Genomic DNA, 26812 nt, shown 5'->3' with positions numbered 1-26812 from the left:
CATCCATCCATCCATCCATCCATTAATCCATCCATCCATCCATCATCCATCCATCCATCCATTAATCCATCCATCCATCCATCCATCCATCCATTAATCCATCCATCCATCCATCATCCATCCATCCATCCATTAATCCATCCATCCATCCATCCATCCATCATCCATCCATCCATCCATCCATCCATCCATCATCTATCCTTCCAAACATCACCCATCCATCCTTCCATCCATCATCCATCATCCATCCATCCATCCATCATCCATCCATCATCCATCCATCCATCATCCATCCTTCCATCCTTCCATCATCCATCCATCCATCCATCCATCCATCCATCCATCCATCCATCCATCCATCCATTAATCCATCCATTAATCCATCCATTAATCCATTAATCCATCCATTAATCCATCCATTAATCCATCCATTAATCCATCCATCCATCCATTAATCAATCCATCATCCATTCATCCATCCTAATCCATCCATTAATCCATCCATTAATCCATTAATCCATCCACCCATCCATCCATCCATTAATCCATCCATCCATCCATCCATCATTAATCAATCCATTCATCCATTAATACATCCTAATCAATCCATCCATCCATTAATCAATCCATCCATTCATCCATCCATCATTAATCAATCCATTCATCCATTAATCCATCCATTAATCCATCCATTTATTAATCCATTCATCCATCCATCTATCCATTCATTAATCCATCCATCGATCCATTAATCCATTAATTAATCCATTTATCCATCCATTCATCCATTAATCCATCCATCCATTCATTAATCCATTAATCCATTAATTAATCCACCCATCCATCCATCCATCCATCCATCCATCCATCCATCCATCCATCCATCCATCCATCCATCCATCCATCCATCCATTAATCCATCCATTAATCCATTAATCCATCCATTAATCCATCCATCCATCCATTAATCAATCCATCATCCATTCATCCATCCTAATCAATCCATTAATCCATCAGTCCATCCATTAATCCATTAATCCATCCACCCATCCATCCATCCATTAATCCATCCATCCATCCATCATTAATCAATCCATTCATCCATTAATACATCCATTAATCAATCCATCCATTCATCCATCCATCATTAATCAATCCATTCATCCATTAATCCATCCATTAATCCATCCATCCATTTATTAACCCATTCATCCATCCATCCATCCATTCATTAATCCATCCATCGATCCATTAATCCATTAATTAATCCATTTATCCATCCATTCATCCATTAATCCATCCATCCATTCATTAATCCATTAATCCATTAATTAATCCACCCATCCATCCATCCATTAATCCATCCTAATCAATCCATTTATCCATCCATTCATCCATTAATCCATCCATCCATTCATTAATCCATTAATTAATCCACCCATCCATCCATCCATTAATCCATCCTAATCAATCCATTCATCCATTAATCCATCCATTAATCCATCCATCCATTCATTAATCCATTAATCCATCCATCGATCGATTAATCCATTAATCCATCCATCCATCCTGCTTAACTGGGTCTGGGCTCCCTTTCTGAAGCCACCACCTCCACTACTTCTGTGGGGGGAACACCGACATATTTCCACCTCCACTGAGCATGTGGTCTTCTGGCTCCGCCCCTTGGCGTATTAATGAAGTAACAGAAAACAGATTCTGCACATATCACAAATGCAGGCTCTGTGGAAACAAAGCCTCCCGAAGTCGACCGGAATCATTAAAACGAAATGAAACGCACGACACCAGCTGGCTCAAACTGTTCAGCAGGTACAGTCACCCAAGAATGAGATGCTCTGTTCAGATTTACATATTAAACAGCATGCCGAATTGTTCTGGAAGTAGGTCTGTATGTTGAAATATTTACTCCAGATTAAGTCCATTCAACACTGGCAGAGTTTAAGCTGAATGAAAGATGCTGAAAGTGTCTTCCTCACTGTATGAATCCATCACTGCAACACAGATTCCCATAAAAAGAAGGTCTGAACTCAGCTAAAAGGCCTCAGAAATCAGACGTAAGACCCCTCCAAAATAATCCTTTTCAGGACCAGGATTATATTTCAGCAGGAAATCAGATTGTAGCTGAAACCTGACAGCTGGACAACGTCCCCACCTCAGTTCAACTATAGATCCGTCCATCATTGAACAGTGAGCTTCAGAAACGTGCAAATCACTGATAAACATGGCTCAAGTGCTGCAGAATTCGTGCAGCAACCTTCTTCTGAGACCGTTTTATTTGATTTGGAGTTTCTATTTGCACCCCACAGGAAAACCGTCCATTTTCTTTTTCTTTTAACCTTCTTCTGAGACCGTTTTATTTTCTTTTAACCAGGACAGTCTGGTCTCCACTCCTCACAGCTTCCAATAAATCATATTTACCTCCAACCCAATATATTCCAATCCTTGACCAATTAAACTATAACAAGATAATCTCTGTTATTAACATAAAAATGTTGCTACATTTCTATATTTGTCTCAATAGAGTTGATTTTCCTTGTTTAAAATGGATTATATATATATTCCATTCTCAGAAAACCTGACATATTATTTTCATATTCTATGAATAGTATATCTTAATACAGTTTGGAGGAAAATATGCATGAGTTATGATCAAATCAAATCTGTGACAGCCATAACCAATCATATGATTATGATGGAAAATTCCAATATTCGTTCTTTCCATTTGAAGGTATGATGCCTTGATTTCATGCCCTTGCTCCATATGAATGTCTGCAGTGAGATTACACAGGTTCTCCTTTTTCTGATTATTATTATCATTCATCGTCTGAGACATCGTCAGTATTTCTACTTCCTCCTGAGGGGGTGAAGGTTCCTGATGGAGCAGCAGCGTCAGACAGTAGGAACACAAAATATTTCATGAGTTGTCTCATTTCATCTGTTACGAAACACCTCTTTAAGCATTTCAGAGCTCCAACACCTTCTAAAAGTTGGCATGGAAGGGATTTAGAGCTAATAATCAGGTACAAACAGAATAATAATGTTATTTTAAACAGGTGATGTCATCATGATCTAGTCCTAAAGCAGCCTCCATGAAGGCAAAGATGTTCAGAGGAGCTCCAGTTTGTGTTTAAAACAATGTTCCTCAGAGAAAGACTGGAAGGGATCTGCATATTTCTGCCTCTACAGAGCAGAATATCATTAAAGCATTCAGGGAATCTGGAGGAGTTTCAGTGTAAAGGACGAGGGAGCAAGCCTAAGCTGGACCCCGTGACCTCTGACCCCTCAGACGCTGCATCAAGAACCGTCATTCATCAGCAGCTGATAGAAGCACGTGGACAAGGGATTACTGTGGGATCGAGCAAAAATCAGGTGGATGTTATATCATCCAACCTGAGACTGTAAAGTTAAACTCAGAAAAGACAGAAAAAGCACAGTTTCATTTCTTCTCTTCCTTTATTTTTCTGTTCATACCGCGGGGACAAAGGAGGGAAAACATTGATTTGTGTCTTCATAAAGTCGGCGTGCACTCAGCTGAGGGAGGAGATAAAGGAGGAGACAGAGAGTATGCCTCACATCTGACGTCAGGATCTTGTTGCAAAGATAAGCAGTGAGGCTTAACATTAACTACAGAGACCATCCTTTTCACAGATAAGTGCTAATCCGTGGACATCTTGGGCCGAAGGGTGGCACGGCGCAGAAAACTGGACACATTTCACGCACTTTCAGTGCATGGTCAATGTCTGGCGCAATTCTCGAAGCAGATCAAGTACTATGAAGGCAGCAAATAAGCTGCATGAAACAGCGCTGAGGATAGTGAAGGTTCTCTACTGAATCGTCGTTTAAACGCAGGCAGTGAAAATGCGAACGGCGAGTGAAGACCTGCTCGTTACACTCCAGATCCTGCCCGGCTTCTTCTCCAACTGTCTGTTCCTGGCGCTGTACGACTCCGTGGTGCTGGTGAAGCGCGTCGTGTCGCTGCTCAGCTGCTCGCGGTCCGCCGGCTGCGGAGAGTGGCGCCGCATGCTGACCTCCGCCGGGCTGCGCTCCATCTGGAACAGCTTCCTCCTGGACGCCTACAAGCAGGTAAGGTTCCGCCGCCGGTCCGTTTGTTGGACGCACGATGCAGCCCGCTTTGGCCAGAAGTCCTGCGTTATTTCACAGAGCAGAACTTGTTGTAACCAGTTCGTACTTTGTGAGTGGGAGGGGGGCACAGTGGCGCAGCACGGTAATCTGTGCCAGGACTGTAGGTGCAGTCTCCACCACCTGCGCACATCTCCGCCGGCAGCAGCAAGTGTCCTCTTGGAGAATCCGTCTGTCCCTCACGTTGACTGATTCATATTCATGCATTTACTTTATGAGATGAATCAGATCGCATTCTGTTCAAGGTTGTGCACTTTATTAAAATGTTACACTGTCGGTACAATTAAAAATAATGTAGATAAAGCTCAAAAGTTTACTGCTGAGGTGCATCAGCTCTGACTTAAACAGCTGAATAACCACGATGCTCCAGATTGTTTCTGGTTCTCAGGTTTTTCTCTGCAGGGGGATGCATTTATAGAGCAGAAGAGGGTTTGAAATAAAGTCCTTCTGCTTCAGAGATGCCCGGATAAAACACATCCATACCAGCACAGGTGCTTTAAGGCTTCAGCCTGGAGAACACAGCATCCATGGGCTGTGATTGGTCAGTTTTCACTTCACCTCAACCCAGCTCGGCAGCGTTTTAACTGTGGAGGCAGGGATGAGCATTTCTTTCAAATTACGTGTGAAAACACACATATTTACAGCTATAAACATAAAAACTACTAAACAATAAGTCCATGCTAAGCTAACAACATGCAAATGTGGACCGAAACAGCAGAGATCTTTCATCTAATCAATAAAGGCAGGTCAGGCACAGATAGACCTGTCACACTTAATCCTGTCATCCCAGTGAGGCTGAACTGTCATCACCTTTTTCCACCTATAAGAAAACAGGTGGCTGAAACTGATAAAATGTCAAACTTTTACTTTGTTTTCTTCTATTTCGTAGCTTTGACTCGACACAGAATGTCACAAATGCCACGTAACTTTTCATTTAAGCAAGCTTAAAAGGCAAATAGACTAATGTTCACATACTAATTTATATGATTCTATTATAAGATGATATTTATTAGATTATCAGCAGGTTTACAGTATAAAAATGAACAAATAATTCATCACAGTTATTTGTAAAATGAATAATCTTGACTGATAATTCCAGTTTTATACAGAATAACCACAACCACAGCTCCAGAATCCCTTTTTCTGCTTCCAGATAAGCAAACAGTATTTCTGCTGAGCATCACCTGTAGAAAGAGCTGAAGGCATGACCTGTGATCCTAAAGCAGAGAGCTTAAAGGTGTAAAACTCCATCTTTTATGGAGCCGAGCCGAAGGAATGTTCCACTGGACTCCATTTGTTGCCAGTCTGAGTCCAAGATACGAGAAAAAGAGCTTCTGGGAATCAGTTTCATTCTGTTATCATCCCATGGATCTGATGGTGATGCAGGAGGTCCAGTCAGGGATTTCACCACATGATCAGGTCTGTTTCTAATGCACAGCTTTGAGGCTGTTTCAGTGACACAATAATCTGATAATGAAGTCAATAAATCATCATTTTATGCTGAGAAACTGGTGGGAGACCTTCTCTTTAGGAGGACTCTGATGCCTTTTTATTTGCAGCCGTGTAACTGACCTTTAATTCAAAGTGAGAGGAGTTTTATTGAAGACAAAAAGCTGATTTTCTGCCTGTCAACGCGTAATATTTTGTCTTTGTTCTATTAAAACTGCACAAAAGCTGAGGCCTTGACGTCGTTTGATCTGCAGATTTATTACCCGCTCACTCAGATTTCCTCTTCTTTTGCAGAAAGAGTCAGAAAGTCCTACTGGTAAATTATTACAGCACCACATGCACTGTTTAACTTTGGATTTAACCTTTTGCACCAGAGTTTAATTCTTTCCACACAATCTGGCACCAGTTGCACTTAATGCAACATCTGCTTCTGGGTTTGAAATCATTAACTGATTTGATTCAGACGTTCAGATTTATTTACTCTGTAGAAAAAACCCAAAACGTCTGCAGCGACTGCCAAAGTTTTATTGTCTTTTTCATGCCAGTTACGTGTTTTTAAGTGACTTTAAACCCCCCCGGTGCTTGTTTTTTCTGATTTTACTGCACCTGGATGGACCGATTCGGTACATTTTAAAGCTTAACTACTTTATGAACATGGGGGGCTTCCTCTGAGTGTGAAACAGATGATGGAGCAGGAGAAGGAGCAGGGAGGGGCGCATTATTTCACATTAGTCCAGCCTGCAGGTCACTTCTGGGAAGTTTGATCTCAGAAATCCACAGACAGTACTTCTCTGTAATCGAGTCTTTACTTGTGTGACATATTTCCAGCTAGCCCCCCCCCCCAAGCAGTTTCTTGATAGACGCTGTCCTTTGTTCACGTCCAAAGTCAATATTTTCTTATTCTTTAAGTGATTCCGATTGACTGATTCCGAGGAGCCCGTTGTTCTGCATTTGCAGCCAAATCAAACATGAAGCTCAGATGAACAGAAAACACAAATTCATGAAGCCGTGCAGAATGTCAGATTCAGTGAAGCGTTGCCTTTTGCTTCGGCTTTCTGAGGCTGTCAGAGTCTTGGAGGAGATCTGCACATTCTGCCAGTTCCTCCCCAACACCTCAGTGTTTGGGTTGGGTTATTGTGGCTCTTTTCCTTCTCTCTCTCATGCCGGTGATCTTGAAATTAAACCAGACCAGATGGGATGATTTTTAGTTGTGGACCCGTTGCTTCTCTTGTGTGATCCATAAATCCTCTGTTATAACTCAGGGAGCATCCATAAACCTTCTGCATGTCACAGCGGCTGCAGTCCAGTACGGAGGCCTGATGACCACAGCCTCCTCCAAAAAACCATCCGCCACTTAAACTCTGCAAATCCAATTCTGCTGCCTGTATGTTAACGGTTGCTTGTCAGAGTTTATGGTGATAACTGAAAGATAAACACATCCACAGAGGAGGGTTGTGTGCCACTAATAGATGGACAATAGATTTTATTTCATTGAAATGACCTGTGGACAGTTTCTGATCTGTTTAAAGTCGGATCTACTTTCTGCAGCTGTAATAAAAGCTCTCAGGCTTGATGCTGCCACAGCTTCCCACTCATAGATGTGTATAACTTTACGACATTACAGTTTTACGTTAATCTGAGGCAGGATGGTCCAAATTATTTTCAACATTACTCAGAAAAAAGGTGCTCCTAAAAACGGTTTATTTATAGATAACTTCACAGTTGTACTGGAGGCCAAAGTGATGCCTTCCAGGGTGACTACATGGTTAGATGTCAAAGACAATAAGCTCAGTTTTGTCTGGATTTAGGATAAAAAGGAATTTCCGTCTTTGAGACAAGCCAAACCACATGGTTTCATAACTATGCAGGAGTGATGGAAATCTATACCATGCTGCCTCGTGATATGATCTAAGCATGGAGGCATGCACAAAGTGGAAAATATCAGCCCAAGCACAGAGCCCTGGGGTGCTCCATTGATCTCTTGTGTGTAAAGAAGGCTGGTTTCATAGATAGATTCCAGTTTGTTCCAGTAAACAAACTGGAATCTATCGGATAAATTAGCCTGATGTCGCTCCTTTGATCTCAGCACATGTCGAAGCCTGTTGGGATTATTATTATCATTCTTTGTCTGAGACCATGAGAAGTAAACGTCAGTATTTTTACTTCCTCAGGTGAAACTTGGCTGTGAGGCACCAAACTCCAAGGTGGTGAAGGTTCCCGATGGGCCCCGGTGGAGCAGCACTATCAGTAATATGTCTAATGGCGCACGAGGAGCCAGGACCCCAACTGGGGACGAGTGTCACCTTCTGGATTTTGAGTCATCAGATCGCCCTCTGGTGGTCAACTTTGGCTCTGCCACCTGACCCCCCTTCGTCAGCCACCTGCCAGCTTTTCGGCGGCTAGTGGAAGACTTTTGTGACGTGGCCGATTTCCTGTTAGTGTACATTGACGAGGCTCACCCGTCCGACGGCTGGGTGGCCCCTCCGATGGGCCCTTGCTCTTTCAGCTTCCGGAAACACCAGAACCTGGAGGAAAGAATGGGCGCGGCGCGCAAACTCATCGAGCACTTTTCCCTGCCGCCTCAGTGCCAGTTAGTGGCTGACTGCATGGACAACAACGCTAATGTGGCCTACGGTGTGTCCAATGAGCGCGTGTGCATAGTGCACCAAAGAAAGATTTCCTACCTGGGGGGGAAGGGACCCTTTTTTTACAACCTGAAGGATGTGCGCCAGTGGTTGGAACAGAGCTACGGTGGACGGTAGGAGCAGTCGGGTCGCGCACAGAGGAGGACACGTGGCTTTTTGTTTTCAGGCTGGAGCCCAGATATAAAAGCTGTGTCGTGGTGACGTTTCATCTGCCATCAAGCTGCAAACAATGATCTTCTGGAACTGCAGAGTGACTTATTTTTGCCGGTGACGTCAGCTTTCTGCAACCCGAATCTGATGATCCGCGTCCACAGGACGGCGAGTTAATCAGATGGAACAAATGAAGCTGGCAGTGTGTGAGCTTCATCTGTTTTTACTGCAAAAATCACGTTTTACATGATCTGCAAACGAAATTCAAATAAAGAACCACAGCAACCCAATTTAGAAATAGCCTACTTGATAAAGTGAGGAGTTCGTGGTTTATTTTTGGACCTGATCTACACACTGACCATAAGTGCTGATGCAACTCTGAACTGCTTCTTCTTTCCTTTTGGGTTCATTCATGTAGAATTTGTGCTCCAGCTTTCTGTTTTTAACATGGAATCAAAGTGGACTGAATGTGGGCCTTTTGCAGCTTTTGGGGGACTTGTGCAGAGCTCTTCACTTGTTGCTAACTGACCGTTTTAGTAAAGATTCTTCAGCTTTTTCAGACCCACCAACCTGCAACCTGCTCTCTGGCTTTGCTCAGCACTGATATTGTTGCTCTGACTCCATGCTTGGAGAATCCAACAGCTGATACGTTTCCTTTGAGGGTCTCTCTCACAAACCTGCTGCCACCCTTCAGCTTCACGGTGACATCGTGTTTTCTGATGAGCATTATTTGGTCTCCAGCTGACTTGACCTTTATTCCTACAGACAGAAAGCTCGGTTGTTGTCCCATCAGGCCCATAAACCCATCCTCCAGCTGACTAAGACAACACATACATAGTTTCTGTCATACTTCATCCCAGATGTCATGTGAGTTTCCTCAGAAGAGCTTTGTCTTTGTTAGGGGCAGCCCTGTCTCTCTCATTACTCTGAACATTTACGGCTGTGTCACACTCTGCTTCCACTGTTGGAGTAAAGCAGGAGCCACAGGCTTTATTCCTCCCAGAAGCTTCTGCAGAGCCGCAACATTCTCACTTCATTAGACATGGAGAACCCTCTGAATGATTACAGATAGTGTTACTCATCTTAACTTGTAGTGTGGGATCGTTTACTGCAAGCATTTGACTCCTCGGTGACCCTGGAAGTGCAGAAAGCTGCAGAATACATTTTAAAGTCCTTTGACTTTCTGTTTCTGAGGTTGAATACTGGAACATAACAGCTGCTAAACTACTGAATGACAGCTTTTTCCCTGAGCCTGTACGCACCTCTGCTGAATCAGGTGTGATTTACCTTTGCTTGGAGCCTCGCTTTGCTGTGCTTTGGCTCCAGATCAGTGGAAAGGAACAGTCTGGGTGCAGCGAACCTGTTGCCCCGGGCCATTTGACTCGTGTTAATTGGGTTGGTGCTGCCCAGACCGCAGCTCACTGCTGAACAGTAACGTGTGCAGACGTCTCCTCCCATTCTGAGCATTCATTTGAAATCTCTCAGCTTTAATGTGTCCCATTAAGGGTTTCTGAGTACATTAAGTGGTCCAACACTGAGCTCAGTGCAAAGTTTTAAAGCAGCTGTGAGATGAGGTCACAGCTCTCTCTGCAGCCCATCTCCTTTCTTGGATAACAGCAGGTGACCTCTTCAGGTGCAGGTGCATTGTTGCACCTGTTTACAGGGAGTTGGTCCCATCTTCATCGTGTCCTGGACAGATAATCGGCCACAGGAGAACGCATTCCCGGCTTTTTCTATCGAGTTTAGACTGTGTGGTTAACCATCGTTTCTTTAGACACAGACGGATCACAGATGCAGGCAGCCTGCTGTTCCTGGCAGGACATTTGAATGAAAACAGCTTCCATAACTCTGTTTGATTACAGGGATTATTATCTCATTTCTGACTTTTTGCAGAAATGTGATACTGTTTGATTAATTATATTTTAAATACAGGTACTTTTATTTGAGTTTGAAAGGTTTCATCAGCTTTGCCAGCAGAAAATAAACGATTTTTGGTGATTTTTCTTGGCCCAGCTCCCCCCTCATCAGGCCTCTGAATGAGTTCTACTGCGGCCACAAAGAGACTCTGTGCTTGCTTCAGTATTTAGAAAGATGGCTGGACTTGAGGCATGGTGCACTGTTTGTACGTTCAACCTTTTTACATCACAGCCGGTCTGTGTGAGCTCAGTGCCAGCGGTGGTGCTGATGTGCAGGGGTCCGATAAGTGTGACCGCTGCTCTGTGGTCTGAGGGGTTCAGCTGCTTGGTCCAGAAGTGCATGCAACACTGTAAATCTTACCCACTTTTACCCATCCTGGGTTGCATCATAAGGAGGAAAGGTGCGGCTGAAGGTGGTTCCGGTGGATCCTGTTGGATACGGGAACCGTACCGTCCCCGTCCAACCAGACCGAGAGCTGTGTTTGCATTGCTGGCAGTAAGTCCGACTCGTTTCCAGTGGATGTTGGACTCCACTCAGGCTGCTCTTCAGCAGATTATTTCCATCGGGTCTCTGGTTCAGTTGGCTTCAGACTGCATCTGTTTTCTGCAGATGTGGTACCGCTGCAGCTGAGTATGACTCAGTTTAAACTCAAGTTTAAGTATCTCAGTATCTTGCTCACAAATGGGGGTAAAATAGAGCAGGAAACTGACAGATAAATTGGTGCAGACTCTGCAGTGATGATGCTGCACCAGTCTGATGGCAAAAAGAGACGATTACCAGCTGATCTGTGTTCTAATCCTCAGCTATGGTTCCTCTGCAGGGAGATAAGTGCGAGCTTTCCTCAGCACAAAGCCTGTGTGGCAGAGAGGAGGTCTGGGACAGACCCAGGACTCTCTGGAGATGATGCATCTGTCAGCAGGCTGCAGGAAGACGTGGAGTTGGTCCCTCAGATTGTTTTTACTTTGACAATGTAAAGATCTATCATCAAAGCCACATTAAATCTGCTTTTTTCGGTGTTACAGCTCATGCTTAGCTGACAGTTACACACAGTTAGTCGTAAGTTACGCACAGTGAGGAGACGTTCCATTCATAGATGGGTGATTCGTTTAGGAGGAAACGCCTCTTCATGCTGTTTTCTGTCTTTTTCTTTGGTCCTAAGCTGCGCAGAACCTTCAGTAACAGGATCGATGCTGCACAGGTTTAGCTTTAGAGGGCATTCTAGTTAGATGTGGTTCATTTCCAGTCGGGACCCTTTTAGTTTCTAATGTTGATGTGAGCTTGGCATCCTCACATTCTTTCTCATATACTCTCAACATGTTAGTGTGAACTGCTGAACATCAGTTGATTTAAAACATGCAATGAAATGACAGAATTTCTTCAGAACAGATGGTTTGCTCTGGTCACAGTGACAAAGGTGTACAAATGAAAACCTTTGACGAAAGAGTTGCTGGCTCAGTCTCTGGTTGGATGATGAACAGCGCCTGGTCATCACGACACAGATTCATTGCATCTGTTTGCATCGTCAGTCGACTAAAATTCCTTTTTGTCTTATAAACTCATGCAGACAGCTCTGATTTCCATTTTGTCTGCTGTGCTTTTCCATCTGTGTTTAGTGTAATGTTTATTTTTATATGTCAAAAGAGAGAAATAACATAAATGGAAAATAAATCTTTGCTTATGAAACTGTTTTACATCTTGTCTCTATGTTTACTGCTGTTTTGGTGATGGGTTCACTTACTTTTCAGTGTAATGTCCCGTAAGAATGTGGAGACGCCTGAAGGAGTTTATGTTTCTGTTAGATAGATAAAGGTCTATCTTAAATGATCAAGACCTCACAGAATGACCTTCTGAGCGTGACGTCCTCACAGAGATACAAAGAACTCCTCAGATTTGTCATCTTGCTTTTCTACATTTCTACAGTTTTTCTTTTAAGTGCTCACTCAGGGACTCATGCTTTAAATACTGGGGCAGCTGTACCTCAGGATGCAGTCAGGTCCTTCTTGATGGGTCAGTCTTCCAGGAGGCCTCACGGAAAGACTTTGCATGAGCAATAATTCTGGATTAATTGCCAGTGACTCTCCATACATTGTTCCAACAGTCTATTCATCATCAGTATATACTGCTGCCCTGTTCTGAGAGAGGCAGGGATACCACTTCACCAACCTGTCACCCATTTCTCCAATGACAGACTCTAAAGAGTCCTCAGAGCCTCCTTCCTGAGCACAGCAGCAGCAGAGGCCGGGGTCTGCCACAGCGGACAGGATCCCAGCTGCAGGATGTGCAAAGAGGCCTCAGAGAGAGTCCAGCCCATGGCAGCAGGGTGTGAGATGCATGCAGGCATAGATGGAACATCTTAACCAAGTGGCAGAGATAGTCTACAGCAGGGATGTCAAACTCCGGTCCTGGAGGGCCGCTGTCCTGCAGGTTTTAGATGTTTCCCTGCTTCAACACAACTGAATCAGATCAATGCATCATTAGCAGGCTGCTGCAGAACTTAACAATCTTTCAAAGAGATCAATTTAATCTGATTCAGGTGTGTTGAAGCAGGGAAACATCTAAAACCTGCAGGACAGCGGCCCTCCAGGACCGGAGTTTGACATATGTGGTCCACAGGAACATCTGAACCAAGTATGGGTTGGAAGTATCCGATGACAGAGCTTAGATCCTGCAGGACTTCCAGATCCAGCCTGATGAACAGCCTGATAAACAGCCTGATAAACAGCCTGATGAACAGCCTGATAAACAGCCTGATAAACAGCCTGATAAACAGCCTGATGAACAGCCTGATAAACAGCCTGATGAACAGCCTGATAAACAGCCTGATGAACAGCCTGATAAACAGCCTGATAAACAGCCTGATAAACAGCCTGATGAACAGCCTGATGAACAGGTGATAAACAGCCTGATGAACAGCCTGATGAACAGCCTGATAAACAGCCTGATGAACAGCCTGATAAACAGCCTGATAAACAGCCTGATGAACAGCCTGATAAACAGCCTGATGAACAGCCTGATGAACAGCCTGATGAACAGCCTGATGAACAGCCTGATGAACAGCCTGATAAACAGCCTGATGAACAGCCTGATAAACAGCCTGATGAACAGGTGATAAACAGCCTGATAAACAGCCTGATGAACAGGTGATAAACAGCCTGATAAACAGCCTGATGAACAGCCTGATGAACAGCCTGATAAACAGCCTGATGAACAGGTGATGAACAGGTGATAAACAGCCTGATAAACAGCCTGATGAACAGGTGATAAACAGCCTGATAAACAGCCTGATGAACAGCCTGATAAACAGCCTGATGAACAGCCTGATAAACAGCCTGATGAACAGCCTGATGAACAGCCTGATGAACAGCCTGATAAACAGCCTGATGAACAGCCTGATAAACAGCCTGATGAACAGGTGATAAACAGCCTGATAAACAGCCTGATGAACAGCCTGATGAACAGGTGATGAACAGGTGATAAACAGCCTGATAAACAGCCTGATGAACAGGTGATAAACAGCCTGATAAACAGCCTGATGAACAGCCTGATGAACAGGTGATAAACAGCCTGATAAACAGCCTGATGAACAGCCTGATGAACAGCCTGATGAACAGCCTGATGAACAGGTGATGAACAGGTGATAAACAGCCTGATGAACAGGTGATGAACAGGTGATAAACAGCCTGATGAACAGCCTGATAAACAGCCTGATGAACAGCCTGATGAACAGCCTGATGAACAGGTGATGAACAGGTGATAAACAGCCTGATGAACAGGTGATGAACAGGTGATAAACAGCCTGATGAACAGCCTGATGAACAGCCTGATGAACAGCCTGATAAACAGCCTGATGAACAGCCTGATAAACAGCCTGATGAACAGGTGATAAACAGCCTGATAAACAGCCTGATGAACAGCCTGATGAACAGGTGATGAACAGGTGATAAACAGCCTGATAAACAGCCTGATGAACAGGTGATAAACAGCCTGATAAACAGCCTGATGAACAGGTGATAAACAGCCTGATAAACAGCCTGATGAACAGCCTGATGAACAGCCTGATAAACAGCCTGATGAACAGGTGATGAACAGGTGATAAACAGCCTGATGAACAGCCTGATAAACAGCCTGATGAACAGCCTGATAAACAGCCTGATGAACAGCCTGATGAACAGCCTGATGAACAGCCTGATAAACAGCCTGATGAACAGCCTGATAAACAGCCTGATAAACAGCCTGATGAACAGGTGATAAACAGCCTGATAAACAGCCTGATGAACAGCCTGATGAACAGGTGATGAACAGGTGATAAACAGCCTGATAAACAGCCTGATGAACAGGTGATAAACAGCCTGATAAACAGCCTGATGAACAGCCTGATGAACAGCCTGATAAACAGCCTGATGAACAGGTGATGAACAGGTGATAAACAGCCTGATGAACAGCCTGATAAACAGCCTGATGAACAGCCTGATAAACAGCCTGATGAACAGCCTGATGAACAGCCTGATAAACAGCCTGATAAACAGCCTGATAAACAGCCTGATGAACAGGTGATAACAAACCAAACAGACGTTGTGGAAGGCAGCAGTGATAGATGTATAAGGAGAAGCTTGCAAAACACTGAAGGAGGAAGTTGGAAGATGCTCCCAGGCTTCAAAAGAAAGGCAAGTGTGGAGTTTCTCTCCATCAATATCATTGTTGTGAATCCTTTTGGCCACGATAATCAGATATCATAGCAGCCCAGGGCCAGACTAACAGACTAACGTTGTCCTCAGCTGTTCCACCTCAGCGGTCGGCATGTTCTGGGAACGCAAAATGCAATTAAAGATTGAAGTAGGCCTGCTTGGGCTTGGAAAAGCAGCACATGTCCACCATCCTGAGAACAGAGCTGATGCTGATACAGTTAAAGAAGAAGAACCATCAAATACAGCCAGAGCTACAACACAAAAGAGGTAAAGAAAGATAAAGATTTACCACCTTTGGTCACATGATACATACGTCAGAGATGTGATAAAAGGTTCCAACCAGACAGTTTTTCACTGATCAAACATGTCAGATTGTTTATCCAATAAAGAACGACAAAGACATTAATCCAGAATAAAAGTTCCATCTGTTGCACTGCATAGAATTAGATTCCTCATATATATATACCCCCCATCACAGATGAAGATATGAACCCAGAGGCCCTCGGAGGCTTATGAAAGTCTCCCCTGGCTGACCCTGCGTTCCCACCGAGTTGAACTTTTGTTCTTTTACAATTACCAGTTAGTCCAAGGAGGAGAGAGAAGCTGGACGAGCATGAAGAGTAGTGGAGAATACATGAGGAAAGGCACCCACCCAGTTCTTTTCACAAAAACTATGACCTCTTTTTCCATTCTCTCCCCATTCTCCACCCTCGTCTGTCATCTGATACTTGTGACAACAAATCGCGGACAGTACCGTTTTCCCTGGATAGTGATTCGAGAAAGAAGCTTTTGTGATAAATTCTGGGCAATCCCAGAATACAAGAAACCTGCTGTCCTCGTATACTTAAAGCACACAGAGTCCAGCCAGTAACGCTGGAAGTGTGACAGAGAACAAAGCCGGAAAGAAAGAGACAAATTAGCTACACAAGTTCAGCAGAAAGACAGGAAAAAACTACAAAAATAAACTGTTTGTGTGCACGCATGCACGCTTTAAAAGGCCCACCGAAGAAAAGAGGACTTGGACTAAACAGAACTGGGGCAGAATCATAATGGGGGCACATTTGAATCATTTGCTCATGCAAAAGTAGATGTTATAGTTTGGAACTCTGTGCAGTCATATGGTTTGTGTTACTTTGTTAACCAGCGGATCTGGAATAACTCTCCAGCCGAGCAGAGGTGCAAAATAAGGTGCTGTTCAGGTTACTTTTATGTGTGTGTCACAGTCTATGTCTTAATATTCTTATTTTCAGGTCATTTAAAGACTTAAAACGTCGCCTCATTGTTGTTTTGAGACTCTGAACATCAGGAGGACATCAGCTTTAAGCTCTAAAAGGTGGGAAAGCCTGAAGATGCAGCGATCTGATTGGCCGGTACTCAGCAGGCTGTTGGGAGGTTTCCTGCATTCAGAGGAAGAGAAGAAAAGAGATGGAGTCCACATTCTGGGTTATGTTCAGCTGTTTTATTTCACGGGTCATTATTCTGACCAACATTGAATAAAGAGTTTAATGTAGACTTTGATAAGCTGTTTCAGCTGCTGATTGACAGGAAACGTGGGCCCAATAATGTCAGAGGAAACAAACAGAAGGATTATAAACCCCTTAAAGAAGGGAACTCGGCTCAGAGGCAGAAGATGTTCAGCTGGGTCAGAAGTTTGGAGCAAGAACAAAGAAAATGAGAAGGTTGTAAAAGGGAAACATTCAGGTCAAAGAGTCAGGACGGAAAACTCAAAGTAACACGTCTGAAAGCAGAAAATGTTCAACTAAAGAAACAGGAGTCGATGTTTGTGGGAGAGAACTGTAAGAAAGCAGCTGAAGGAAATGGGATTTCCATCCAGAGAAGCCAAAGTAAAGCATCAGTAGCACCTAAAGAGGAGAAAAGCAGCTCACAGCGGCTGAAGAGAAGCAGCCAGGGACTGTGGATGGTTGGATGGAAGTGAGACTCAGAGATGAATCACCAAGGAGACGATGCTGGAGCTTTAGAGAACATAGAAAGATGAGTGGCTGAAGGACGTTTCCACCATTTAGTCATTAAAATGGTTTCATTTCAATCCTGATTCCATATTTAAAGTTAAGGATTGTTCTGCCAGAAATGCAATAAGATATGAAACAAGAATTATTGTGATTATGATTAAAAAACGTTCCCTATAAACCCAAACTTACATCAGATCGCTCTTAGCCCTGACCTGTGACCCTGAAAGAACAAATCAAACGTGGTCTCATTCAGTGGAAAGTGTTATGAAGGTTGGAGATTCAGACTTTCAGCTCACTGCACCTTTAAGATCTGCTCCGAAGGTCATCTGAGGTCAACTCTGACAGCCTTTAAAGCTGCAGCTCAGCCATGAAACCAGACCGGAGACTTGTTCTTGTTTTCTTTATCCCGCCACAATAAATCTATGAAGCTTTCTTAAAACAGGCCACACGTGCAAACACACGTGCACGTATCCAGCCTGTATTTACACTGTATTCCTGTCAGTCTGGAGACTGAAGAGATTCAATAAGTGCACAGCATTCAGTGCACAGATCAACAGTCAAACAGTTCTGCAACGATGCATGAATGATGCATGCACACAAAAAGCACGTGCACGCCGTGTCCTGCTGCCAAACTGCATGCAGGCACCTCTCAGGTGCATCAGAACATGCAAACACACATTTTACAGCGCTGTAACCTTGAGGTGGAAACAGAAAAAGAACAGAAAACTCTTATTTACAGGAACTGTGGGTTCTGCAGATAAATCAGGAGCTGCTGCTCCTGATGTGTGAGCCGAGGAGGCTGAAGGCTGCTGGTTTATAATCCCACCATTTCTGAGTTCAGATCCTTTTTAATTCAGTAGTTTTTGTTCTTTTCCTGATCACAGAACACCGGATTAAACTGATTTAATTTCCTCAGCTTCACTGATGAGTCTTTGTTTAAAACTGCTTCGTCTTTACTGTTGCTTTTAACATCTAGATGTGCAAATGAGCTTCATTAATGACTAAAGCTGTGGAAATCAGGTTAGTGCATGTGTGTGTGGTTTCTCAGTGAGTAAAGAGGACCATGCGTACGCACAGCTCTCTAAATCTGGTGGTTTTAGTCATGAAACTACACACTTCTATGTTTACGGTTCATGCATCTGGCTCCTGCTATCTTTGCAGATCAGTTAGCATTCAGAAGAATCCACAGGGGTCGTATATGATGGAATTCTGCCTCCTTTCTGTCCAGCTGCAGCTCTGGATTCATGGTGGGTTTGGTCCAAGTCAGGCCTGAGGTAACAGACTGGTTGGAGTTTGAAAACTGGATGGAACTAAGGGAAGGCCAATGAAAAGGCCTCACATTCGTTAGCCTGCATTAGAACATTTCCACTAACCAGTTTTACCAAGCTGGGTCATCTTTGTGTGGAAGCTTAAACTGTGGAAATGGTCCTCTGGACATGATAGACGGATGCATTCACTGTGGAGCAGTTTCACGCCTGGAAATCACGAGAAACAGATATGTTACGTTTTGATAAGAAAACTGTTTTCTGTGAATTTAGCAAGACCCAAAAAGCAAAGCTGCAGCAGACAGGAATGTGAGGAAAGAAAATGTTTATTAGAAGAATGAAAGGATAAATAAAGTGAGGCAGGAAATCCAGTGAAAGTGAAGGGTTTTCTTTAACTGATCTGCAAAGATAGCAGGAGCCAGGAGCAATCAGAGCAGCAAACACCGGCAGGAAGAATGATATAACTGAAAACCCACCAACACAGAACGGATCCTGACTGCGGTTAAAGCTGTAGACCATGGACAGACTGTCAGTGGCATCAGAGGCCGTCGCGTTAAATGCGTCACATTCTTTAATATCATACTGAGTTCCAACGCCGGTCTCCTGCCAACGTTCCCAACAAAACTCCTGACTGTGGAGAGAAAGCTTTATGGTACATTCAGCTGCCTAAACCCTCTGCAGAGAACAATCAAGTTGTATTTCAGGACATTTTCTCACTTCCAAATCCATAAAAACCGGTGCCAACGTACTTAAGAGTGTGAGGTTGGAGCGAGTTCACGCCACACAAATCATCAGCCAGACCTAAACCCAACTTGTTTTCCTGGTTTCCAAACTATGCGTTGTCACGACAAGTCATTTGAGAAGTAAAAAGGGAAATTATGTGAGTCTACGCCTTATGGTCCACACGAGAATACAGAGTTCTGCACATTGTGCATGCTGGAAACATTAGAGGCTCTGCCAAAGTTTGAATCCTCCTCCATCCCATTTCCTGGCTCCAAGCAGGCTGTAGAGCTCTTTCTTTGCATGCTCTTCACCATGTTTGTGGCTTCACTTTTCACTTCTGGGTTTCCCACTCTCACCCCATCTTTTGCACTCTCCTTGGCTGCAGCTCCTCGCCAACTGCTCCAGTGAACATACTGGATATTTGGCAGGAGTCTCTCTGAAGCATTCACACACACTGAGTCTGACTGCTGATTGATCAGCCTTTGATCTGGGGCTTCGTGGACAGCCTCCTGCTTAAAAAATCATGTCGTGTGAACTCAGATTTGGTCTTGAATGGAGCAGGGAAATATTGGGGCTTTCTCCCCGAGGAGCATTAAAGCCTGATCCAGTAATTATTCATGTATGAAGGTGAGACCACCCCTGAATCAATCCTCTTCTGATAAACGGGCCGTTTATCTGCTTTATATGAAGGAGTTCCTGCAGATTATTGCACTGCTGCAGTTTCACTGCACATCATATGAGACTCGACTCTCAGGTGATGCTTTCACTCAGCTAGTTTAGGTTAAAGTTAACTCATGTTAGCTAGCATTCAAAGACACTGGAAATGGGAACCAGTGTTGTACACTGTGAACTAAAAGAACAATAAGACTATTTATGCATGATATGGATGCCTCACACAACACAGCAGAGCCATATGTGAGTGGGAAGGAGGGAGAGAAGGGGATGATTGAACATTTCTGATCAGAGTCGGGTTAAAAAGCTCACTGGACGTAGAAATTATCTCCAAAAAAGGTAGGATGATTAGTACATTTTGAATAATAATCTGCATATAAACCCAATACTACAACACCATGCATTAAAGAGTTAAGCATCTGTGATATTATGGAGGACATCTGTCCATTGATGATGTCACATCAGCATGTCCAGACCTGAAGCCACTGAAAACATCTGGAGCATCATGAAACAATACGACCAACTGTGGACATCTGGCATCTTTGAATAAGTCAAATGTCCGAATTACAGCAGCTTCTCAGGTCCTAAACACAATCAAATGTCAATGAATACATGTTAGAAGTGAATAAACAAGCAAATAAATACCATCTCTCAGTTAGAGAATCACCTTTATCACATAAACAGAGTTTTAAATTATCTAAATTTTACAGACGAGGGTTGAAACGAATCTGATTTATCGTGATTAAAAGTTCTGAACGTTTGTGATTAACTTGGAAACCGACTCTAATTATCGCCACACTGAAAATGATTTAGGCTCTTATGTGGTCAGTAGACTTGAGAAGTACAAAATGCACAGTGTTGAAGAACAGACTGTCTGATGCAAGTGAGGCGTATCGTAGCCACAAAGTGATTCATGCACTTCCAGCAGATTTCAAAGGTCTCTCTGTGGCCACTGACCTGGATCACCTACAGAGACGGGTTTTTCTCCTCTATTTGGATTTGTGTGGGCAGCAGACTTCATATTTTACAAGCTAGAAGCATATGTCCTTGGAGGGGGGGTCCAAAATAAGGACAAAGTTTTCTGATTTACGGTTATAAAGGTGGTCCAGTTATCTGCTCAGTCAGCAGATTCAGATACTTCTGATACAGCAGAACAGCTGAAAGCTGCTTTCTTTAGTCATTAATCTTTTCTGTTGAAGAGAAAACAGGTTTCAACGAGCTTTAAATCCACCATTTTCTCTTCCCCACAGCCTCCATGATGCCGACCCACAGATTTTATAAATGAACGCAGCTTGATTCGTGTCGTGTGGATCTTGAAGTGATGATAAACAGCTTCGTAATGGTAGAGACAGATTCTCTGTTTAAAGGGGGGTGCTGTGGTAAAAAAACAGTAAAAGCCTGGGATGGGATGATGGTGGCAAGACTCAAGCAGAGGAAACCAACAATGTGAAAAACTTACTGACATCTAGTGGTCAAACCGAAGATAGCAACCATCTGAAATGCCTCAACACTGTGTTGATCGGTGTTTATTCTGTTACACAAATGGATAAAAATGGTTTATTCCACTATTCTAGTTTTTCTTTGACTTTTTCTGCTTTTTCCCCTCATCTTCAGTCCTTGTTCCTGAGCATTTTCAGTGTTTTTTCTTTGTTCAGCCACTTAACTCTGAGCTATGAAGCATTCAGGCAGAAAAAAGGCTCCTAACTCAAGGGATGAACCAGTGTTGTGTCGACACAGAACAGACAACTTAGCAAAGAAGCCATTTTAAACTGGATCTTTAGGCACTTTGTTACCAGCAGCCTGTCACAAAGACTCATCATTTGTTCCCATTTCTTTAGCTGCATCTATGAAAAACAGCAAAGAAAACACAGTTTGACAGACAGAACATAGGATTTCTGCAGCAACAAGGTGATTCCCAAAGAGCTATTAGCTGAAAACTTGGCATATCTCAGCATGGTGTGCAGTGTGTCCTTAAAACATTTGAGGAAACTGGACAAGTGGAGGACAAAAGAAGAAGTGTCAGGCCTAAAAAACTATCTACAGCAGATGAACAGGATCTGAAAGTGATGTCCTTAAGAAAGAGGAAAAAATCCAGCTGTGACCTGACAGGACCTGAGAGATGCATCTGGACCTTCAGCTGATCCATCTACTGTTGGCCCAAGCCTCATCAGAAATGGTCTCCATGGAAGGGTGGCTGTCAAGAAGCCGTTCTTAAGGAAGGGAAACAGGGAGAAAAGGCTGAGCTGTGCCAAATGACACAAGAAGTGGACTGAAAATCAGTGGCAACAGGTCTTATGGAGGGATGAATCCTCCCCAGAGCCCAGACCTCAACATTATTGAAGCAGTGTGGGATCATCTGACAGAGAACGGAACAAAAGGCAGCCCACATCCAAAGAGGAGCTTTGGGATGTCCTTCAAGAAGCCTGGAGAACTATTCCTGAAGACTGATGAGGACTTTGTGGGCTCTTAAACCAAAGGGGTGTTATTTAAGGGTATGAACAGTCCATAGTAGAAAGGTTAGAACCATCCACACGACTGTCAACCAAAGGGCTTAGTTGTTCTCTTGTTGGACCAAATATTTTTACGATGTTATTTCCTGTCAAACTTCTCTTTATGGTTTAATTTGGGCAACAAAGCAACAATTTCTGGGTTTTAAACACTGAAAAGCAGAGAAATATCATGTCTTGCTTTAAAATAAACCCTCTCACAGGGTTTACTGCATGTTCCAGAACTCAGTTTTATGTCTTATCGTACCTCAATTAGGAACGAGTAACACACTTCATGTAAGGAGATCTGAGGTGGAGGATGGGTTAATCACTCAACTTGTGTGTCAGTGTGTCTGAGACTCCTGTTTTCTTTATTTTAGCCTATTTATTTACACTTTTTGTTCTGCTCCTGCACTACTTAATTAAAGCTACCTGTGAAGAACAGACAAACATTGCGGTTAGGTGTTTGAAATGGATCTTAAATTGCATTTTAATCTGGAAAGTTTTTGCCAACAATGTCCACGTTGCCATGGCAACGCCTCCCAACAACAGCTATGTCTACAGGCACAGAGATGCTTAAATATCACAGGACACTGCATTGTAAACAGCCCTTTTCTGATTATTTTATCCTAAAGAAGGTGTGTTTGGAATAAGAAATTAGCGATTATGTGGAGTATTGCCGATCTTAATGAATGTTTTTACTGAAATATCACGTTCTACTGTCACGCATTTTCATAACAGATGGTGAAAAACCTTTGGTGGTCCACTGCAGTTTCCTATTAAAACTTTAAAACTTTGTTTCCCTTCTTCGGTTCTCTGCAGCAGTACAGCTCCTATCATTCATATTCTATACCTATTCTATACAGAATATATAATATATTCCATATTTCTCCAGTTCAGCATCAGGGGGGCTGAAGCCTGTCTGTCATTGGCTGAGAGGCAGGGCACACCTGGACAGGTCGCCACAGAGCCACACAGAGACAAAACACCCTCACACTCACTGCTAGGGTCAAGTTAGAGTCACCAGTTAACCAAACATGCATGTTTTTGGGTGGTGGGAGGAAGCCGGAGTGACCGGAAAGAGGACATTCCTGCCGGGATTTGAACAAAGAACCCTTCTGCTTGAGGTGACGACGCTAACCACCGCGCCGCCGTGCAGCCCCGCTCCCACCATCCCACTGATTATGTTTCAAGTGCTTCTGCGATGTCATGACATTCAGGGTCATGATTTAATGACATCCACTGGGACAAAAGGCTTAATCGGGCCGTGGGAACGGCTTGGAATCCGTCGCCAGTTCAAGTCCCATCATGCTTTGTTTTCATTTCACTTTTCCTCGTCCATTCCCATTCGCCACTCCGTATTTTATTTTTATTCAGCTCTCAGGCTCAATCATTTTGGGTTAAAGGTTACAGGTACATGTTTAGGGTTAGAATGAATGTGCATGGTTACATTTACACGTTACAAGGTACATGGTTAGGGTTAGGAAACTACACATTGTCACAGACACACACACATATTAGCTGGTCATGGCTCCGGTTGTGTCACAAACGCTGTCATCTCAACCTTTTCTAACTCTGGATTGTGAAACTTTAGGTTTTGAACATGTGGATAAATGTGTGTTTTCTGGTGTTTTTGACACTATTCGAGATTCTGGGTTTGTTCTAATATCAGGTTTCTGGCAACAGGGTGAAGGAGAAACCTTTGCTGTGTGTATTGAGGAAAATAATTAAGATTTTGGATGTGTGCAAACAAAGAATTATGACAGGGGATGTAATGCTGTTGAGGCAGTATTCAGACTGTATGTGGGACATCCTGTTAGTAAAAGCATGACCCGTGCACACGTTGGAAGTGAGAATAGGTTGGCACAAGAAACTGGAATTATTTAACTTAATTTAACCAATGAACTTCAGAATTATTTCAGAGAAAAAAACAAAGTTTTATTTGTTATCAAACTGATGAAAAAAAGTTATGAAAAGTAACAATATAACAAAAAAAATGGGATTTCTGAGAAAGCATCTCCACATCATCAATGCCAATGACAGAAAACGGAAACAAAAATGGCCATTAAAGTATCATCAAAACGAGATGAAACCAATGATAAAGAGGTGATGCCAATGACTCGAGGTGACCGGTCCCTTCAGACAGTGAACCCCCATCCTTTGAAGCTTTTTGCTTTCCCGTCTCCATCATAGTTTTAACCTCATTCTCTCTCCGACTCGCTATAAAAAGTACAAACGAACAAAAACAAAAATAGAGTACCCCAGGCGATGGTAGAGAAGGAAGGGCACCTTGTATTTGTTGGACAACTGCAAGTAGTTAAATATTCATGCAACTTTAGAAACATCTGTGTAGATTTCTAGGCTAACAATACATTTTTTATTCTTTATGAATATCAATATGATTCTCCACATTCTGGTTAAAGTATTTCTTTGTGTAAATTAACAGTTAATAGATTTTGTTCATGAAATCTGTTGATAAATCATATCTTCAGTCTGTACAATAGAGGTACTAAAAATTACAACTGTCATGGTATATGTACAATTTACTACCTACAAAGTACAACAGATAGCATGTAATAAAATATGTAAACAAATTTCTCATTTTTTGACACAGTCGACTGTGACAGCAGATAGAATTCACACTTTCAACATTTGATTTATTTCTGTATACACATTTGTTAACAGTGTTGTAGTACTGCATTTGTCTTCTTCCTGACACCTCCATAGAAAAGAGAATGATAGCAATGAACCAACACACAGTTCTGCAAAAAGATAAAACCACCACTGGCTGTGCACCAAAAACAGACCTTTTTCTGAGGGGTTCAAGAAGAGGGGGAGTCTGATCTGAGGATGAAGAACTGTTTTTGCGTCAAACAGGTCCAAGCTGAACACTCTATACTGGACTTTTACTGTACTGTACCTTACTGTGGAATTAGGATGGCATGCATTTTACAATCAGGCGCTTCTTACCAAGAGAACTGGCAAATTCTTTCCACAAAGAGAGTCACTGTGTCCATCAGACAATGAGAATAATTGTGGTGAATTAGATGCCAGAGCAAACAGACGGTATGAGGTCTGCTCTTGGCAAATTTGCTCACTTGAATTTGTTTTATACACAGAAATAGTTTTCTTTTCTCGTTGTTCTTTTTTTCTTTTGCTTTAAGCAAAAATAAGTAAGACACCACACTTATATTATTTATAAACCATAAAAATTTGTAATATTTTGATACAAGAGTCCTTTGTACTTTTACAACGATTGTGTGCCTGACCCCCTCTTGTTAAGCACTACATGTTGCTTACATGCTGGAAATGTATAAGATTATGAGCCTTTTGTAATTGACAATTTCACAAAAAAATTGTTTAATGCCAAGGATCACATAGCTCTAAAAGTCACTTCGGAGAATGATGCTGTGAAATATTTCTATACTGATAATGTCTCTGACCAGATAGAAGTGTAAGGTTTCTAAAGTTGCTATTTAACCTTGTCATTAAGCCTTTGCTTAATAGTAAGTGTGCTTTATGTTACAGTACATATCAGTTCAACTACTCAGCACAGTATAGATTTATTCAAGTTCCATGTTATACCATCATTTGTCATAGCTCCTCACAAGGAAACCGATAAGAAAAGTTCTCTTAGTGCCTTCTCTCTTAGTTCTCTCGTGTTCACGAAAGTCTCACAGTCACACATAATACTCCTTGTCCTTGTTTTTCTGTCTCTTGTTGCTGCCTTTCAGGTTCTGCTGTTTGTCCTTCATGACAGCGCCATTGCTCTGCACAGCTGAGTTGGTAATGTAGTTCCGGCTCTCGTCCACCTGGTAGGAGCCTTCATCCCTGTTCCTGTACTTATACATGGCGTACAGAAGGATGAGGATGCACAGGGCTGCGGCCGCCACTATTCCGATGACCATCCCGGTGGTGCTGCTTGATTCACGGACCACTTCCGAGGGCCCTGGGACTCGCCTGACGCCTGGCTCTGTGGGGAGTGCTGTGGGTATATTACGGAACATTGGGGAGGTTATTAATGGGCCCCTCAGCTTGGTGCTGTCTACCTCAAAGGATGTGGGCAATGGAAGCAACACTAGGTCGGGCTGGGGTTTAAACTCGCGGTTACTCATTTTGCCAGCCGGCTGTATGGCCGGAGAATTGTGGAGGGTTGCGGTGGAGGCAGAGGTGGTAGTGGTGCGGCTCTGGTCGGCGGTTACTGGTATGGTGGCAGTCCTACTGCGTCTGGAGATGGAAGGTTTGTTAGGTCTAAAAGTCCTTGGCACGTTTGCTTTGTAGTCACCATGAAAGCGTGATGTAGGGAAGGTCTTATTTGTTACCAAGGAGAAGGTTGAGTAAAAATCTTCATCATCAGTTGGGGCAGGTAAGACTTGAACGCTTTCCCAGAGCCATACCCCGATATCACCAAGCCATCATCATCACAATCATCGCTGCCTCGATCCGACAAGCAAGGGACCCCCGCCTCAGTGGCCTTGGACAGGGACTCTTTGGTGGTCTCAATAATGGTGAGGAGTGGGTGGTGGGTTGAGGGAGTGGGAATGAAGGGTGCACGAGGAGCTACAGAGGGGTGCGCTAATGGATCCTCAAGTAATCTGGTAACTAACTCAGCTCCTGGATGTGGAGAAAGACAGGAAGTGGCATTAGCAGGAAACACTGAAAGTTTGTGAACTTTATTACACCCGAGCAGAC

The 26812-nt window shown here is 43.2% G+C and overlaps 2 protein-coding genes and 1 long non-coding RNA gene across 7 annotated transcripts in view; 1 reads left to right on the top strand and 2 right to left on the bottom strand.

Moving 5' to 3' along the window:
- Positions 1-3523: 3523 nt before the first annotated feature.
- On the bottom strand, positions 3524-5876 carry LOC140270302 (uncharacterized). Its single transcript, XR_011907700.1, has 2 exons — positions 5343-5876; positions 3524-4742 (listed from the first exon to the last, which is right to left on the bottom strand). It is a non-coding gene; the product is annotated as an uncharacterized lncRNA (long non-coding RNA).
- dio2 (iodothyronine deiodinase 2) lies at positions 3560-12007 on the top strand. Of its 2 annotated transcripts, XM_072365434.1 has the most exons (3): positions 4325-4699; positions 5312-5577; positions 7779-12007. In XM_072365434.1, exons 2-3 carry the CDS (start codon positions 5434-5436, stop codon positions 8367-8369), a joined length of 735 nt encoding a protein of 244 aa, XP_072221535.1. In that variant the 5' UTR covers positions 4325-4699; positions 5312-5433; the 3' UTR covers positions 8370-12007. The 2 variants fall into 2 exon arrangements, with proteins under 2 accessions (XP_072221534.1, XP_072221535.1); XM_072365433.1 differs by lacking the exons at positions 4325-4699; positions 5312-5577 and adding an exon at positions 3560-4101.
- A 12734-nt stretch (positions 12008-24741) lies between these two features.
- Positions 24742-26812, bottom strand: part of nrxn3a (neurexin 3a) — a 164756-nt gene continuing 162685 nt past the window's right edge. For 2 of the 4 annotated variants that reach the window (XM_072364904.1, XM_072364905.1), the window contains exon 23: positions 24742-26105. In XM_072364904.1, the coding sequence (XP_072221005.1) occupies positions 25801-26105 (305 nt within the window). In that variant the 3' untranslated portion in view covers positions 24742-25800. Of the gene's footprint in view, positions 26106-26644; positions 26735-26812 lie in introns of those variants that run through there. The other 2 variants (XR_011907672.1, XR_011907673.1) reach the window with 1 other exon arrangement.

This window comes from Leuresthes tenuis, unplaced genomic scaffold (assembly GCF_036924035.1).
Source record: "Leuresthes tenuis unplaced genomic scaffold, fLeuTen1.0.hap1 SCAF_15, whole genome shotgun sequence".
Classification (NCBI taxonomy): domain Eukaryota; kingdom Metazoa; phylum Chordata; class Actinopteri; order Atheriniformes; family Atherinopsidae; genus Leuresthes; species Leuresthes tenuis.
This window is presented reverse-complemented; position numbering and strand designations above follow the sequence as displayed.